This window comes from Trematomus bernacchii, unplaced genomic scaffold, assembly GCF_902827165.1.
Source record: "Trematomus bernacchii unplaced genomic scaffold, fTreBer1.1, whole genome shotgun sequence".
NCBI classification, from domain to species: Eukaryota; Metazoa; Chordata; class Actinopteri; order Perciformes; family Nototheniidae; genus Trematomus; species Trematomus bernacchii.
The window spans coordinates 5,610,549-5,628,254 of NW_022988097.1; the positions used below are offsets into that span (position 1 = coordinate 5,610,549).

Consider the following 17,706-nt stretch of genomic DNA (forward strand, 5'->3'; position numbering starts at 1 on the left):
TCCCTCCCTCTCTCTCCTGCTTTATCTCTCCCTCCACTAACGTAAACCATTCCTTTCCATTTCCCCCCCCTCTCTAACTCTCTGGACTTATATTTCTCAGCGATATCCCCCCCCCCAATCCTCCTCCGCCTCCTCCTTCTCGTCTGTTCCTATCTCTCTCTTTCTCTGCCAGTCATTCAAGCCCTGGGGTGTTCTTAGGTGATCAATCTTCATCCTCTCAGCGCTGTCACACTGTCGGGTCATGCCAAAACACACGTGCGCACACACATCCGCTATAACGAGTGGACAACAAAATGCCAACATTTACATATGATTACAGTGGGGAGCAGAGGAAGTGGAACACACATGCGAAGGATGCGAACACACACAATCTAGCCTTCCCTCCCTCAAAAGTACACGCGCGTTCATCTTCTCATGGCTGCCGGTTGTAACGAGATGGAGGCCGGGCTCTGCCAAAGCGGGGATGGTGTGACTCTCTGGCTCGGCCCCGGCTGGCTCTCTCTCAGTCACGGGCTCCAGCAGCTCCAGCCAGCCCACCCAGCCTCCGCCATCACCAGACCCAGAGAGGAGGGCCCAATCTGGGCTGGAGGGTGGAGCTGGAAACCCGTCCGCTCTGGGCTACATCCACTGCGACAGGCTCTGAGCCATGCCCAACCCCACCACCTGAACATGACCAAATACTGGCACCGCGGAGAGCTCAACAGCGTGTGTGTGTGTGTGTGTTTAAATCTGTAACGATGGCAATAACAACATAGCTTCTGTGAAAAGAGGATTTATTACTTTTATTTTCGCTACCCAAACTTCACTAAAGATAATTTGCAATAAAATAAAACTAAAATTACATTATGGCATATGCATCGCCATAGAAACGGAGGTAAGGTAAACAATCGGGACTGGAAATGGCTTCTATTTCAAGCCGTAGGTATTCTTGTTCAATACCTTCTTCTTATCCATCATGCATACTGACGTGATGCATCAGCACAGGTTGAGCACAGACCTGAGACCAGTGGGGCTAAATTAAACATGGCCGGGCCTCATAAATACTGCACAGGGCCGACACTCAGGGGAGCTTATCCGGGACCATAAGAGCTGGAAGTCCCAGCGCCCAGCAGGAGAAACACAACTACAGCTCGCAGAGTAAATGCTCACGGAGCGAGCGTGCGCATGCTAGCAAGCATGTAGCCAGCATCCCTCTCACTGTATGCCTCATGAATAGTAATACCCTGCATGAATGCTCTGTTTGCCTGGTAAGTGTTCTTTGTGTACTGGCAAAAGCGTGTGTGTAAGGTGTGTGAAATGGTTTGTATGTCCTGCTCCCTCACTTCAGGGTGCATGCATAATAGCTTTGACACATGGTGGCTTTCTGTATGTGCTGCTCCAGGAGATAAGGTAGACAATGCATTTGCGTAGCCCACCTTTGTGAATCAGAGGCCATGAGCACTGTTTCATTTTCTTTAGGTGGTTCATATATTGGTGTAGATTGATGGAGGGGAGTTGTGACTAACAGCACATGATATTCTGTAGTTTTCTGTTTGATCAGTGAAGAAAAACCTGTGGCTTTTGTCCATTAGACGAATGAAAAACAAATTATACGATGAGCCTCATAACGGCTGCTCAATAATCAGGTGAACTGCTTAAAGGCAATGTCTTCTACCTTTGCCCTCATTCCTGACCTTTACGTTATGTAACCCTACTCTGAATGACTACAGTATGAGAGGATGTCAGAATATTGCACTGTAGCTCTCTGGCATTTGTTGAATTTGGTGCAGAATGATGAAAATACAACTCATTCTGGGTAAGACGCACTACATCGACACAAAACACTTACATTAGAATACATGGGCTGCACTTTATAAAACGAAGCACATATTTAAAAAACAGATGCTAAAGAAGAAACATCTTCACCAACTTGAGGACAAATGCGGAAACGGGGACACTAGAAAGTGTTAAGGTTCTGGGATTATCATGTGTTGAAGATGTTTCTACTTTGCATATGTTGTGGCACATTTGTGTGTTTTAATTGGCACTTTTCTTTATGTCGTCTAATGTAGGTTTTTTGGGCAGATGAAGTGCGTTAGCCCCTGTCTGCTACCGTAGTTAAGATATCCGTCACACCTTTTTATGAGAGTAACATTTCTAAATTCAAACTCTGGTCGTTTCAAAAATAATCTCCATGAAACTAGGATTTAATTCTGTTTTTAGATTTTAGAGTTATATTATGGTAAATTGTTTTACACTCCACTTTGTGGTTTTGTTGATATTGCAAGTCCATTCAAACGTTTTCTTGCTTAATAATTAATTAAGCTAATAGTTAATAACGCGTTACCACAATTTTCTTTTAACGCCACTAATTATTTTAACGTGCGAATAACGCATGTGTATTTGTCCTCGGCCCGCCCCGTAGTTTCAGAGCCCAAAGGCTTGACGTTGTTGTTGTTGTTAGTTGGATGGTGGGAGATTCTAGCGAGAGATATGGATACAAAAAAGGTGTTTTAAACAGCAAGCCAAGCACACAGCTGATGCTGACAGCCCCGCTCCTGCCACTCGCTTGCGGCAGACCACGCTTGAAGGTTTGCCGGGGAGACACCTGGACAAGAACAGCGATAGCTAAATGGGTGGCTACAGCTTAACATTGTGGAGGACGAGGGGCTGCGTTAGATCATTCGGATCGCATCCAACGTGTCGACTGCACATCACAGCGCATTATTTTGACCCACAGTGGGAACTTCAGTCTCATGCTTTGACTGTTATGAAGACAGAGGAGCGGCATTTCGCCGACAACTGTAAACAGGCTTGTCTGTTTGAGCAACTGGCTCAGTGCAGAGAAGTACACAGGGTTGGGAGAGTGTAAGAGAGAGAGAGGTTCCAGGTTGTTGTATTGAAAATATTCAGGAGAATATTTGTCATTGTTCCAATGATAATAAACAAACATTTGCATAAAGCATATTTGAGTATTAAAAACTTGAAAAATATTCCTCTAAGGTACATTTAGAACAGATAAAAAATGTGCGATTCATTTGCGATTAATCGCGATTAACTATGGACATCATGCGATTAATCGTGATTAAATATTTGAATCGACTGACAGCCCTAATTTAAAGCTGTCCACTTGTGATAGGCACCTTAAAGACACATGTTAATACCAGGTGTACACAGGTCATGCTGGTGTACACTGGCCTGACAGTGATGTTTGCCAAGGACACTAAGAAGATTGAAAACCTTTTGGAGATTTTGTATAGACCCTAACCATACAAAACGTTACGATTGCTAGAGAAAGTAAACAGTTTTGTATCAAATTTCATCCTCCTTGGCTCTTGCTTTCTAGCATTTCTCTCCATCACCATGGTTCTTTTCTCACAGGAATGTTGTGGAAGCAGCATGGCTCTGACCTTCCGTCCCTCACTATTGATTACTCAAGGCTTACACCGCCGCTGTGCTTTCAGTAGGTGGCTCTAGATATCTAGAAAAAAGAAGAAAAAAGAGGAAACATTTCTTACCTGGTCTCCAGCGGGACGTTACTGTTGAGCACCCAGCTGTCTTGCAGCTGAACAGACTCGGGGGTGGTGGGCCCGTCTCCAGGACCCGGAACCGGGGCGTGGATGGGGTTGCGTCCCCCTCTCAGAGTGTTTCTGTTCAGGCTGTTTGCAGACTGGTGGGATAAGGTGTGGTGGTTGTGCGGAGGGGGCAGTGGAGGCCGTAGTGTGGATTGGCTGTGGTGGTTGGCAGCCCCTGGAAGGAGACCAAACAGAGAGGAATTTAAGCATCACACGTCTTTGTGACAGAAATCAAACAGAGCTTGAGATAAAAGGGAGGGAAGGATTTTATTTCAAGCTGCTACAAACGTGAGACAAACACGTTATTTGATATTGTTTATTTCGCAGCAAACCAATACAAGTAAACCTTTTCAGCTCACAGAATAGCATAATTAGCAGCCATTACGCGCTACTGATGTGTCTGCAATCATTTTGTCGGAGTAGGTGTCGAATTTTCCAAACGGTCGATAACTTTTTTTAGCAGGAATCTCCACCTAAATAGATACATGTTATTTGATAATCATGTTTTCACATTTTGCTTTCACTTTTTCTCTATGATTTATCCCGTCTCATTTTTAGCCAAGTCTTCCGTTCGATGTTGTTCGCCTTTTCACAACTGAGAGAAAGTGTGCGCGTGTGCGTGAGTGGTATTAGAGCACTCGGCACAGCGTGTGCCCTCATCTCTTGCTCTCAGACTTGGGGGAACATGTCAGCTAGAATCCAATACCAGCCCTTCCAACTCTGAGCTAATGGACTGTCGAGTGAGAGAGCTGAAAAACAAACCCGGATGACTCAGACAAGAACACCCATTCACACATCACCTTTCTATCTCCGACGCTCTCTCTCGGTGGGGGATTTGAGCCTGTCTATAGCGTGTGTGTGGGTTCGTACAGTAAAATCAATAAACCACATTCTATACAGTACAGGAGAGCTTGTCAGGGTTACATCAATTAGCATACCTTTGTTCACAAATTGACAGGTAAATGTACTCAAAGCGACACTGATCAAAAAGAGGGCATACAATCACTTCGTGTATCACAACAAACCTTTATTTTAATCTGAACAGGGATGTTGGAATTATTGCAAAACACACAGGGTCATTGACTTAACTTTGAATTCTTGCTTAACAACACTATTGGCTTTTTCTCACATCAAAACGACACGCTGCATTTCCTTTATTATACTACACATCTGAGCGTGGAATACATTAAGTTGATTGTGTTTGTTTGCACATAGCCTTCCTGGCGCTGATCAAAGGATGAGTAGTAAGTGCACATATGCACACGTATGTGCGGGGTGAAAACAACAGCAGCATCTGCTTTGTCAAGCTGCGCGATCACACTTGTACCCCGAGCATTTGTCATCTCCTCTTGCATTAGATGAGAAAAGAAACAGCGTGTGAGAGGAAGAGAGACGAGTGGATGTGGCGAACTCTCCTGCCCCCCCTTTCAGCTTTGATATTTGTCCATCAAGAGATTCATGAGCGGCATCAATGATGACGACTCCTACACTGAAACAACACACAGAACGTAGAAGCTCACAGAAACCACCTCGAAGAAATCTATGTTTTAAACATATTTATATTTGTAGCATTAAGCAGGGGTGGATATTGTCAGAATGAGTCCCTGGGCACCTGCATGCAAAAGGCCCCCCCACTTATCCTACATGGTGCCAAGTCACTTAGAATTTAAGACAATTGAGCCTTTTTTAGTCGTTGTTTTGCATCTCTGTTGATTTTTCATATTTTTTTGATCATATTGTATCTCTTTGTAATATTAATTGTTGTTGTTTTTTTCTGTTATGACTTTTAGATTATAATTTTTTTGTAATCATTTTGTGCTTATTTTGCATATATATATATTTTTTTCTGTTCAATTTTAGTGTCCTGTAGTTCATTTGTTTCCTTCTGCAGTTGTCTGTGTATCTTTGTAGTTGCTTTGCCTCTATTTGTGGTTGTTAAGCGTGCACAATTGTTGTGAGTCTCTTTGAGGTGTCTTTCTTTTCAGTTGTTTTGTTGTCTTATTTGTCTTTTTATGTCCCAGGTGTTTATTATTTTCTGGTCATTTTGAGTCTTAACCTGGTTGGTGCATGACTCTTTGGGTCACATTTGTCAAACATTGAGCTAATGAAACGTTGGGCCCATAATAATCCGTCTATGGAATGAAATCATCCCCTCTTCCTAATGTCCTTTCTCTAGGCGGGTGTTTAGATCATATAGGGGGCATGGCACTCCTTTGCATCTGCAGCTGTAATGGCGACCAGTTTGTACGGTGACCTGATTCCACCGGGCTGCCACTGGGACGCAGGTGTCACCCACATGGCCCCCGAAGAACAGATGCTAGTGAAAGGAGAGAAGAGCCGAAGAGGGCGAGGAGACGAGAGAAAGACGAAGGGGCCTGACCTCTGCTACACGGGAGAGACGCAAAACATCTGTTTGTTTGCACATGCAAAGATGCTCCTGGGAGAACCGGCGTGCATACATTGGCATATGCAAACAGACATGCAGTTACACACCTGCAGGAACAGTCCAACTCTTGCATCATACATGCAGAATGTAAATTGATATTAAAGCATGCAAAGAACATATGTCTCCTCCTCCTTTCCATACAGCCAAATTCTTTCTTCAAGGATTTATTCCCCTCTCCTTTTATGGTGCTTTTATTTGCATTTTGTTTGTGTCTTTTGCTGAGATGTAAAGCACTTTGGGATACATCTTGTTTCTTAAGAGCACTTCATAAATACATTTGAACCAACTTCCCCTCTCTGCAATGCATCCATAAATGTGAGAGAGCTCCAACTACACCCTATCTGCATAAATACTTTTTATCTAAGCAGAGCAACAATGCACACAACACAGAGCATGGGAAATACACAGGGGAAAATAAGCTTGCACGCATACATGAAGGCATGGGCACACAGTCTGTGCGATATGAAAATAACAGTAGGCACTCCCTTTCTCACACACTACCCCACTGTCTCCCATGTTTAAATCTGCGCACAGAAAACATGCACAGGTCCGCCTTTGTTCACTTTCCTGCTATAAATACTGAACAGTTTTTTTATTCAAAATGGGATGAATAATATATGGCACACGTTGTATGGAAGAGGAATACATGGTTTTATAGCCTTAGTTTTCTATGAACTACTGAGTGTGTGTACAAGCATCAATTGTGTGGAAATGTATGTGTGTGTGTACTGTTTCACAGTCCAGTCACTATATTGTTACACAGGGACTGAGTAATAAATCCTGTAGTGTTGCAGAAACTCACATCTGCCACATTTTGTAATAAAGATTTTAACATTCCGCTTGAAAAAAGACACAGAAATGCTATTATCTATCATACAGCTGTGAATTGTATTATGAGTCTCCAGATAAAGTCAGAAAAATGTAAATGCTGAGAAAAGTACTTCTTGTAATTCTATGCGTGTTCTCGCCTCCTGGGGCCGCGTACTGTCAGGTTAGCTGAAGTGAATTGTTACATGATAGAATGAGATTGTTTCTTTTATTCTGCATTGAATCAATATTTGCTAAATAAAGTGCATGAATGATTCAATGCTAATGTTTACTGTTGTTTTGGCACATGCAGCCTTTCTCTTCCACATCGACTTTACTGTGCTGCAAAACAGTTACGACCGGAGACAAATTGCTTTCCTTTTTTCTCAGCTACAGAACAAAGTGATGTCAAAGAAATGTATTTTCATGTAGACTCACAATCCATTAAAACAAATCCTTAAAAGTTCTTCAAAGAAAACACAAACACAAACACAAGGAGAAGTGGGGTCTGCCCGAGAAACAAGGCTGAAGTATAAGGCCGTTTATTTTCTTTCATATGCTCAGACAACTTCTGAAGAGAACCGCAGATTGCTTTGGCCACAGAAACACAAATCTGACCAACCATTGGAACAGAGGCAGCGCGCAGTAACAAGTAGGCTGCGGGCAAATGGATCCAATAAATTAAGATAGAGGACTTAGTCAGATGAATTGTCCGGTTTGTTCAAGTACAACCCGCAGGTAGGCTGATAGGAACAACTGTTTTAACCGGGAACTCAGTCTGATAAAAGGCAAAACATGCGGTGAGGAAATAGAGCAATTAGGGAGCAGCCAAGCATTTCACATTTTATTCCACTTTATCTTTCCCTCCTTTCTTTCCTCTCTCTTTGACTTGCCAGTGTGAGTAAACAGCGATTGTGAAAAGATTCTCTTAACAGCTCTCGGTTTTGTTTTCGCTGCCACTTTTTGTGGACAAGCTCGAGCCCTTCTGACTGCTGTTGAAGCCTGACCCACTTTATTCTGTCCAACGTCCCCCTGCGCCTAGAGAGGAGGGGGGGGGGAGGGGGGGAGGGGGGGAGGGGGGGGGGACACACACACACCATATAGCTGTAAGCTGGTGGTTTGGCTCAGGCTAATCCCTGGAAGTTCATTATGCTCTGCAATTCAAAAGGAGCCTCATTCAGCGGAGGAGCATTAGCCTGTCTGCTAACCTGCATCCCCTGTAAAGCACACAAGTGAGAGGCAGGGGCTCGCCACACCATATTAATCTCACAGTGTGAGTGTGTGTGTGTCTATATGAGTGTGTGACCAGCTGGCAGAAACCAATGCAGTTTGTTTTGTTGCCATGGATAGGCAAACTGTTTATTGATATTTTTCTGTGGTTAACAGAGAAATGTCGCAGGGCAGGACATGCATCTGGATATGTGTGTGTGTGTGTGTGTGTGTGTGTGTGTGTGTGTGTGTGTGTGTGTGTGTGTGTGTGTGTGTGTGTGCAGAATATAAATGCCCATTCAGCAGTTAAAAAGGGATCATTGCAGGGCTCAGCTCCCTGCCCTCCCTCTGTCCTTCCCACTCCTTCTTTCTCAATATTTATTTTATTTCACGCCCCATATCTCCACAGCTCCTACATTTCTTAAAAAAAGAACAGTGCCACCCCCCATTGTTTTTCATGCACCTTCTCCCTGTGCTAATTGCTATTCCCCCTGTGTTTTAAGGTGGTATCTCATCGTGTGCTGCTGCTTCATATGTCCTCTGTCTGAGAATGTCACATGCTCCTCATTTGTCATTCTTCTCAGAGCTCAGAGGCTGAGCACAATGGAAGGAGAGCTTGAGGTGAAACACACACATGCTGACAAAAGGAGCTTCATTTCTCACATCGGCTTTAGTATACACACAAACACATACAGGCACCACAAAAAAGATATAGTTAAATACACACGCACGCACGCACGCACGCACGCACGCACGCACGCACGCACGCACGCACGCACGCACGCACCGCCTCTGCCTTGGCTAGTCATCTCTGTCTAATTAGGAGGCAATAATCCGCTAGAGAAGAGTCATCAAATTCAGCCAAAAACAAACAGTCTCCATGAGCAGAAAAATGCACGTGTGCATATTACCCCCCACGCACACACAGATGCATATAACTGCACACACACACCAGGCGCGAATCATCCCACTGTTACGCAAATGTCACCCTTACATAAGCACCATTATGAAGAATAACATTAGAGCAGAAGGAGGCAACGCGTCTTCGCTGTGCCTTTTGTTTCTGTAGATTTGTTTCAACAAAGCCATTAAACATTCATTGCTTCGGCAGTGACTTGGGGTGGCTTCCCTGGCATGAGATAGCTAGCCACTTTAGAGGAGGGCTCGGGCTAAAAATAGCCTAGCATTCCCCATGCATAATGAATGGCCAGAGACAGCGCTAACGCTAGCTCTTTCCAGGAGCGATCTGCCACGCTCCGGTTGGCCGTCTCAGCTCTGCCGGCGTTCCCAGACAGGTGCTCCGAGCCAGACAGTATTCCCACATAAACATTCGCAGACCCAATTCCCAGCCAATCCCCGACAACGCCGCTCCGTTCCCGTTCACCTGTCATGCTTCAGTGGGAACACAAGTCATGTCTGTCCACCTGTTAGCTTAGGTAATGGTGGACTACTTTACAGGAGCAACACACGCACGCAGACACAAACACACGCATACACACAGCATGCTGCTTCCTGAGGATTATCTCGCTGTGGTCAGTTTCTGCCTGGCTTGGTAAGCCTCATTTCCTGCCCAGCGTCCACTCTCTGCAGGACCACACAAATCACACAAACAGACACTCACACAAGCACATGCATAAACAGACGCCGGTTATAGGTGTTTTATTTCCTCGCAGCCGTTCCTGTGACTTCCTACATGCCAGGGTTTGTTTATGCAGTTGCCAGACTGCCACTCTAAACTCATTTAGGTCGATTTTAATGGACGCCCAAAGCCAAGGACTCTCTATGCACCCATTAGATCAGCAGTCCTGGCTGGGAAACGTGGCAATTTGCAATTTTCATATCAATGTTGTTCTCCTTCCATCCAAATGTCTCTCTTTTCACCCTCTAAGCTCTCATCAGCGAACCCCGTTTTATTCACATTCCCCCCTTTTCATGTTCTTTGTCTCTTTGACTCCCTGTGTCTCTCGGTTTCCGTCTCCCTTACAGTCCCCATCTATTTTTATTCTCTTTAGATGTTTCTTTTCTCTCGCTCTGCTTTTTGATTCTTTTTTTTCCCATGCACGATGTCTCATTAAACAACTTCAAAAGTCAAAGTTTGGCTTTCTGTATTTTTGTTCCCATTTGCCTCTGTCATTCTTGTTTTTTCTTTGTCTCCCTCGCTCGCCGTCTCTGTGTGTACACGCTCAGCAGAGACTGAAAAGAAGCCCCGGAACAGAAAGTGTGGGTGTATGTGAACAAGAATGAGAGAAAGAGAAAGAGAGAGTGTGCCTGCGAGCCTCACTCTCCCTCTTTGCCAGCGTCTGCCATTAGGGTGTCAGTGGCAGAGTGAATTTATTTGCTGTGCGGTTACTGGGCTAATGATTGATGTTGCCCCAGCAAACAGTAAACCAATTAGAAGGCTGATGTAACGTCATTTTAAAAGCCTCCTAATCACGTTGCTCTTGAACCTGGGACCCGGGCCTTCCCTAATGAAGATTTATACTGGATCAAAGGAGAGCCTAACGCCATTAACAATAGATTGTATTCCACCAAAAATCACATTAGGATTTCTCTTCCCACCCCCCTCTCCCTCCCATCAGGCCGCTGCTAAATATATCTGCTGATTACAAGTGCAGATGCACAGAGGAATGGAGAAAGGAGCGGGAAAGAGAGGGGTAGAGAGTTAGACGGAGTTGGCCCACGGTTAGCTAATTGTTGGGAATAAATGTGTATGATGATGAACAAACTCATCACAGCAGATGTGTGTGTGTGTGTGTTTATGGGGGAGAGAAATGGTTGTGAGGGGCTGATATAAGCACACAGGGCCTGTAACAGCCAACAAGAGAGAGTCCAATGATGAAAGAGGAAGCATACAGCCAGGAAAAACTAACTAGTTTGTCTTTTGCTGCACTGATCTCCTGCAGGCACTTAAAATTCATCATTCCCCTACCTTTCACTTTCCAGCGGATTATTAATGTCACATGGAAAGTAAGTACAAACACACCTACTCACTGGCAAACAGTCTGCGCTGTGCAGAGTGAAGAGGTTGCTTTTACTTGCATCATTGTTTTCTGGCGATAGTTAACTAAGGTGGGAGGGTTATATTTAAAATGAGATCCATTAAGAGATGACCAATTTTGAGCTCAAAATTAGCTTTTATTTATTATGTGACAACAGGTTTAGGAACAGAGTGTTTTCGTTTGTTACTTTCTGTCACTACTTAATCATTAATTGTTGGGGTTCCACAAGGTTCCAAAGCTAAAATCCGGCTCATTTACACTTGTAAGCATTATTTTGTTTTAAAGTGTTCATCAATGTGCACTGTCCCGGTTCAAATAAACGATTAGATGAAAAAATAATTATAATTTGTCATTATCATGTGCAGCTCTTGCAGCCGTCTACATTATGCCGGGTGATCTTATCAAATTAAAATATTTTAAATTGAATCCTTAAATGATCAATAATAGGATTTATCTCCTCTCTCATAAATCCCTAATATCCACAATTAACCATGGTAACAATCAATTTCTGTCTTAAATCTCTTACTGCATATTTTATGATCCGTCACAATGCAAACAATAAATGCTTTAGTTCTTCTGGTTTGATTCCCAGCCCTGCAAACAAATGCTGACGACTGAGGAATGGAACCAAAACTAAGAGCAGAGACAAAATGGCTAAAAGAACAAGATGTGACATTGAATTATAGCGAGAGGATTGCTTGGCATTTTCCTGAGCAGCGACTAAATCAGATCAGGAAATGGACACTTGATGAGGTAATGCAGGTGATGGATGACATGTTGATGTATAAATAAAATGAATGAAAGGGTAAAAGGGGGGGGGGGGGGGTGAATGGCGAACTCTCTTTTCTTACCCGCGGACGAGGCCTGGGACCGGAGCAAGTATGAGTCCTCGGGGTGAGGCTCCAGGTGGGAGTGGGGGGAGTTTGTCTCCAGCAGGGGCACCTGGCATTCCCTGAAGGGTGGAGACGGGCCGGGGGAGGGGTGGTGGTGGGGGGCGGACGAGGAGGACGGGAGGGACGGAGGGAGCAGGGAGGAGGAAGAGGTTGGAGGGAGTGGGCGACCTGGAGGATGGAGGGACAGAGAGAGAGGAGGGGGGGGGGGGGGGGGGGGGAGGGGCGCGTTAGACAAAACAAATGGCAATGGTTGACAGCGAGACAGGGGCCTGTTCCGAGGCGGGTTTACTAACTTATCTGGATCGTTTTTATTGGATGAGCCCAGAATGCCTTAAACGGTCCGTTAACCAAAACAAAGTTTAGTTTCTGAAGCCATGAATATCGTTTGGGTTTTATTTTGTCTCTCTACGAACACTTTGAATGAAAGCCGGACTTTAATGCTGACAGTTTTCAGTGGAACTATTTTTAAGGTATTTGTAAAAACTGTTGACAGCTTGTTCTGAAAAGTAGGACATATTGCCACACTGGTTTGAGTCATAGTGCTCTGACTCAAAACCCGTATATTCACTCTGAGGGCCTACGTGAATATCTAAGTGATATTCCTCAGAGAGGGCCTAAGATATATATATTGAAAATATTAAAAAAAACAACATTTTCTTTTAAATATTTCTTTTTTTAAATATTTTTTTAGTTATATTTTTCATTAGTTTGACCAAAATAACTTGATTTAATTGTATTTAAAATAACATTTCCAAAGAAATAAATCCTTCAAATCTGCCTGTTCAGTTTCTGTTTGAATGTGAAGGGTTAAATGGAAGAAGCTTGTCTCTGCGAGGTGAAGATAGGAGCTGATTGGTGGTCCTGCTGTAAATTCAGAGGGCCCGCTATAGTAACTCAACGAGAGAGTAATGTCAAATGACAGTACAATTGACCAATCATATCTTCCCTCTAAATGGGTGGGCTTGGAATGTACCCTAAATTGTAGAATCACTCTTTTAATTGTTACTTGGCTGTGGGTGCCCTGTCATGATAGGTGTTTATATAAATGGTGTTGTGTGGTAGAGGGTCGCTGTCATTGATGTGTTTTGCACCCCGGGCCGTTGTTTTGATATTCCGTTGAAGTATACGCTGTGACGTAATAACTCTTCTTTTTATTTTTATTTCGAGGGAAGGGGGGGGGGGGTCAGAGGGCCTAGGTATAAAAGTCACGGCTCGCCACTGCTCAAAACAATACGGCTCTGCAGAAATCTCACACGGATACCACAAAATAAAACTAAACCTGCATGGGGGTAAGTAAATACATGTTTTTTTGTTATTTTGAAGAATGAAACCTTTACAATCTGCTAAATGAATGTCAAAAGAGCTGCTGCACGTTGTAATCGATAAAGTTACCCAGATAACTTCGTAGTAAACTTGCTTCTTGGAACAAACCCCTGGTCATAGCAATGTAAAGCAGCTCGGATACAAACACAGAAGCTTGCTGAATAGATCAATTCACAGAAAAAGCCAGCAGATCTCCTCGATACATTAATGAGTGACAAAGAGATATTAAATTCACCGCAGACACTCAACTCATGATTACACACTTATGCTCAATTTAGCTTAGTTTAAACAAATGTTCCGTGCTAACGCCTTTAACCCTAATTGATTTTCATCCATACAACCTCCAAGAATAAATTATTTGCAGCACTATCCTTGCACTTGATCAATTAAAGCAAGCCTATTATAACTTAAACAGTGGCTACTGTAGTAACAATGACAACATGATGCTAAAATATAGTGAGAAATTAGCAAAAGTAAATAAGGATCATGAAGTCCCCGCAAAATCCATCTTACGTTTCCTAACATTAGACACCATAAGCTAATTGAATTTGCTTACAAATTCAGATTGCAATTTCTTTTACGTCTTATAACTTCTTGCTTTGCCAACATTACGATAAGATTTCCGTGAAGGCCTACATCCATTGTAAGATTGTCCTCTACATGGTGGAGACAAAAGAAAGTTAACAACCCAATCTTTAAATAGTGGGAGCCGTGGGGACGCGTGGACACAATCAGGCTGTCCCATACACCAGAGAGCAAAAAGAGGGATGGAGAACAGTTTCTCTACTCTCTAAAGGTTTGGAATCAAGGACAAAGACAGATCTAATAAATTCTATTTGCAGACGGCTCAAAATATAGAATAATTATGTCTGCCATATTTGCAGCTCAATCAATCAACAATACAGTGAGAATGAGGCCAAGGAGTCCAGCCAATCCACCGAAGAACCTGGGTTATTACAACTGCTAATTATAGTCGACCAAAGACACTTTGATTCACTCAATATCACTTATTTTCTTCTGATTCCACTTTCAACATGATGGCCTTGGGCGCCAGAGATGTGTTTATACGATCAAAAACTGTGTATTTTCTTGTTGTGACCTTCTGCCAAAGTTATATTGTAGGGGTCCAGGGGAAAAGAAATAGGCCCTAGTTTTACAAACGTATCCATTCTTTCTTTGGTCAATGAAAACTTCACCAGAAAATAGAGCAAGTACAATAAACGGCCTTTCAGTAATTCACATCTTCTTTTATCACACTTCTATTTTCTCTTTTCTTTCGGACAAAAAGATGCAAGAACAGACGGGGAGAAAGATGTGAGTCCTTGAAGAAAAGGCGAGAACATTTCTATTTCTTTCTTTCTCCTTTTCTTACTGACATTTCTCAAGAATACAGATGTGGTGTGATTGTAATTTGACAGCATTCACCTTCCCATCTCGGAGTATTGATGGAAACCAAAATGTGTAAAGGCCATGATAGATTGGGAGCTCTTTTTGGGTAATGGTGCAATATTGCTGGCATAAGGGAAACTGTATCAAGGCAAGGGAGGGAGTGGGGTAGATAAATGAAGACATCGTTTAAGAAACAAAGTGATTGGACATAGTCTTTGGCTAGCTTGCCCATCTTTGCTGCTTTAAAATGAAGTGCATTAATCATGGGAAAATACACGTTTGAGTCCAGGTGCCATCGCGGCTTTACAGAGATATATTTGATGGAAATGGAGGCAGAGTGATGTCTCCGTCCTGCCGTCCAAACTGCTCTAGCTTAGAGCTTTGCGTCATGGAAACCAGAGCTAGGATCGATACACAGCCCCCCCCCCCCCCCCCCGTTAACTACACCCCAGAGAGAGGCCAGCCTTGTCTTCTGTTTAGGTATGTGTGTGTGTGTGTGTGTGGCTGTGTGTCCAGTCAATCTCATCAGCGCAAACAGAGAAAAATGGATAAACAATGGCAAAGCAAACACTGTGGCCAACAGGAGGGGAGGGACAGTGGGAGACGGATGGAGAGAAAGGGGGGAGAGACAACGAGGTCACAGAGGGGAATGGATGGGAGAAAAAATAAATAGACGGAGAGGAGGACGGGGGGAAAAAATGGGACAGTCCAGAAGCTGACAAAACTTATTGGCAATTAACAACAAAAAATGGGATAAAAACCAATAGAGGGTAATTAGGAAGGGAGGAAGATGGAGGACATGGAGAAAAGTAATGAAGAGGTAAAGAGGGAATGGGCCACGGAAGGGTAGAAAGACAACGATTGATCTAAATGAATCGATCATTCACTTCAATTGATGGCAAGCGGGGACCTTGCTATTTGCATATTTCACTAAACCCATAATGAGGCTATTGGTGACAGCAGCCAATACAAAATGTCCACAAGTGTGTGTTTGTGTGTGTGAGTGTCACCTTTGAGATTGCTTCAGTGCATGTTTTTTTATTGTACGCGTAAGGTTACTTGTTACGCCAGCGTGGTTATTAATATTTTAAATCATTTTAATTACAAAAAAGGAAAAATTGCACTAGTTGGCCAAAAGCAATTAAGGGAACTTTAATCTCCTTAGCAATTATGCTGTGGGGCATCCTTAACTCAGTCATTTCTGCCCGCTACATATCTGGAAAGGTCAGTGGAAATTGCTTTGTGTTATTAGAACAAAGACTTAGCAATGAGCATTCCTCTTGACGATTTGTTTCCGTGGCCCGTCCTTCATCCGCCTCCCCGGCCATCTGTACACATCTCAACGTCCGTCTCGCCATCCAAACACAGAATCTACGCTTCTCTCGCAAGTGTTGATTAGTGTGAAAAATATGTGTATCACGGGGGGGAAAAACTGCCCATCTAAGGACGGTGGGATTAGCGTAGTCCTTTGATGATTTCATTACAATGTAAGAAGAAACTGTCTTTCATCATTGGTTTCATCAGTGCACTGACTTGCTTGTATGATTCATGTAAGTGTTTGCTGTATTGAATGATCTCATCTATGAACTTCCAATAATCCCCTCAAAGCCAATCATACAATGGCAACAAACAGACATACTTCTCAATAGCCGCGTTCACACCGGAGTACTTTTCACCGTACTTTTCGCGTTTAGTTCCGTTAGTACCCCTTATGTCGCGTTCACACCAAAAAGAGCACTTAATGTCGGGAACTTTTACCCCCATTTTTAGTGCCTGCTGAGAGGTGGTACTTTCCTGGGGGAAAAAAGTGCCCCAGTTCTGATTGGCTGGGCGAATTGCAAACCACGCCCCGTACAACTCTGAAATGTTTTGTAGAGCCGCCATTTTATTATCCTGGCATTAGCATTATTAGCATTAGCATTCGACCAGTGCACGAACGCAGAGAGACTAACTTATGGCAACACAAAATAAAACATGGGAGCGGTGGAGATGAGGAGGTGTCAGTGTTCTGACGATTTACTCTGAAGGCTTCAGTAGAAGCTGCTGGGAGTCCCAGCAGCTTCTACTGAAGCCAGTCCCCAACTCCGGGGACTTCCGGCCGGGGACTTCGGGTGGCAGTATACGCTGTGAAGTTGTTGGCGGCCTGCCAGTAAACCCAAAGCAGAAGAAGACGAAGTGACGTCAGCGGCTCATTTGCGTAATCTTCCCTCAGGGAAAAGTACTCCGGTGTGAACGCGATCTGTACTAAATGCCCTGGGGTAATAAGTGCCGGGGCACTGAGTGCCGGCACTAAATACGGCAAAGTACATGGTGTGAACGCGCCTATTGTTGAACGTCAATGACTTGTGTTCCCTTCCCTTTCTCGTCCTTGTATCCCTCCCTCCCTTCGCACTCTCCCTCCTGCCTCGCTCCGTCCATCCGTCCACCCATCTGGCTGAGGTGAGGAGTTGTAGGCCAAGGAGACTGGAGTGGAGCGAGGGGATGGAGCGACAGCTGGAGCCCAGTCAGACAAGAAGAGACAAATTACCCCTCTAACGAGAGCCATTCATCATCTCTCTCAACTCTCTTCCTACACACCTTCACGTGAAATACAGCGCACCTGGATGGGGAAAAAAAACACAAATCTACCGACTATACGACTTGTTGTTATTCTCAGTTACTCGTGCGGCTCAATCAGCACGCTCCTCTATTAAGAACATGACGAAGAGAAGAAGAAGAAGAAGAAGAGGAGGGGGAACAACAAGATAAGGGAGACGTGGAATGATTGAATGATCGGCGCGCGTGTTGGGAAAGAGCGAGGAAAAAGAGACGACACACCCATGCTGGCACATGCAGAGACTCATTACCGTGGCTGCTGTCAGCACAGATGTTGGACTGAGGGGGAGCTGTCAGTCAGTGTGTGTGTGTGTGTGCGCCTATATGAGTATGTGTGGTAGTGTCTGACAGTGATCTGAGGGCTATTTAGTGATGACAGCTGCTGACACAATGGGCCCTTTTCTCTATTTATCTATACAGTGCAGTCTGTCTCCTCCATCTCATCTCTTCCTGTTACCCCCCCTTTCTTTTTCCTCTAATCCTCGCCTGCT

General features: G+C 43.9%; 1 protein-coding gene across 2 annotated transcripts in view; it reads right to left on the minus strand.

The window, feature by feature from the left end:
• The window catches only part of tenm2 (teneurin transmembrane protein 2), a 161,735-nt gene that overhangs the window by 56,751 nt on the left and 87,278 nt on the right, over window positions 1-17,706 (minus strand). For both annotated transcript variants that reach the window (XM_034121462.1, XM_034121461.1), the window contains exons 3-4: window positions 11,867-12,076; window positions 3,498-3,729 (exon numbers count right to left, since the gene is read on the minus strand). In XM_034121462.1, the coding sequence (XP_033977353.1) occupies window positions 3,498-3,729; window positions 11,867-12,076 (442 nt within the window). The remainder of the gene's footprint in view (window positions 1-3,497; window positions 3,730-11,866; window positions 12,077-17,706) is intronic.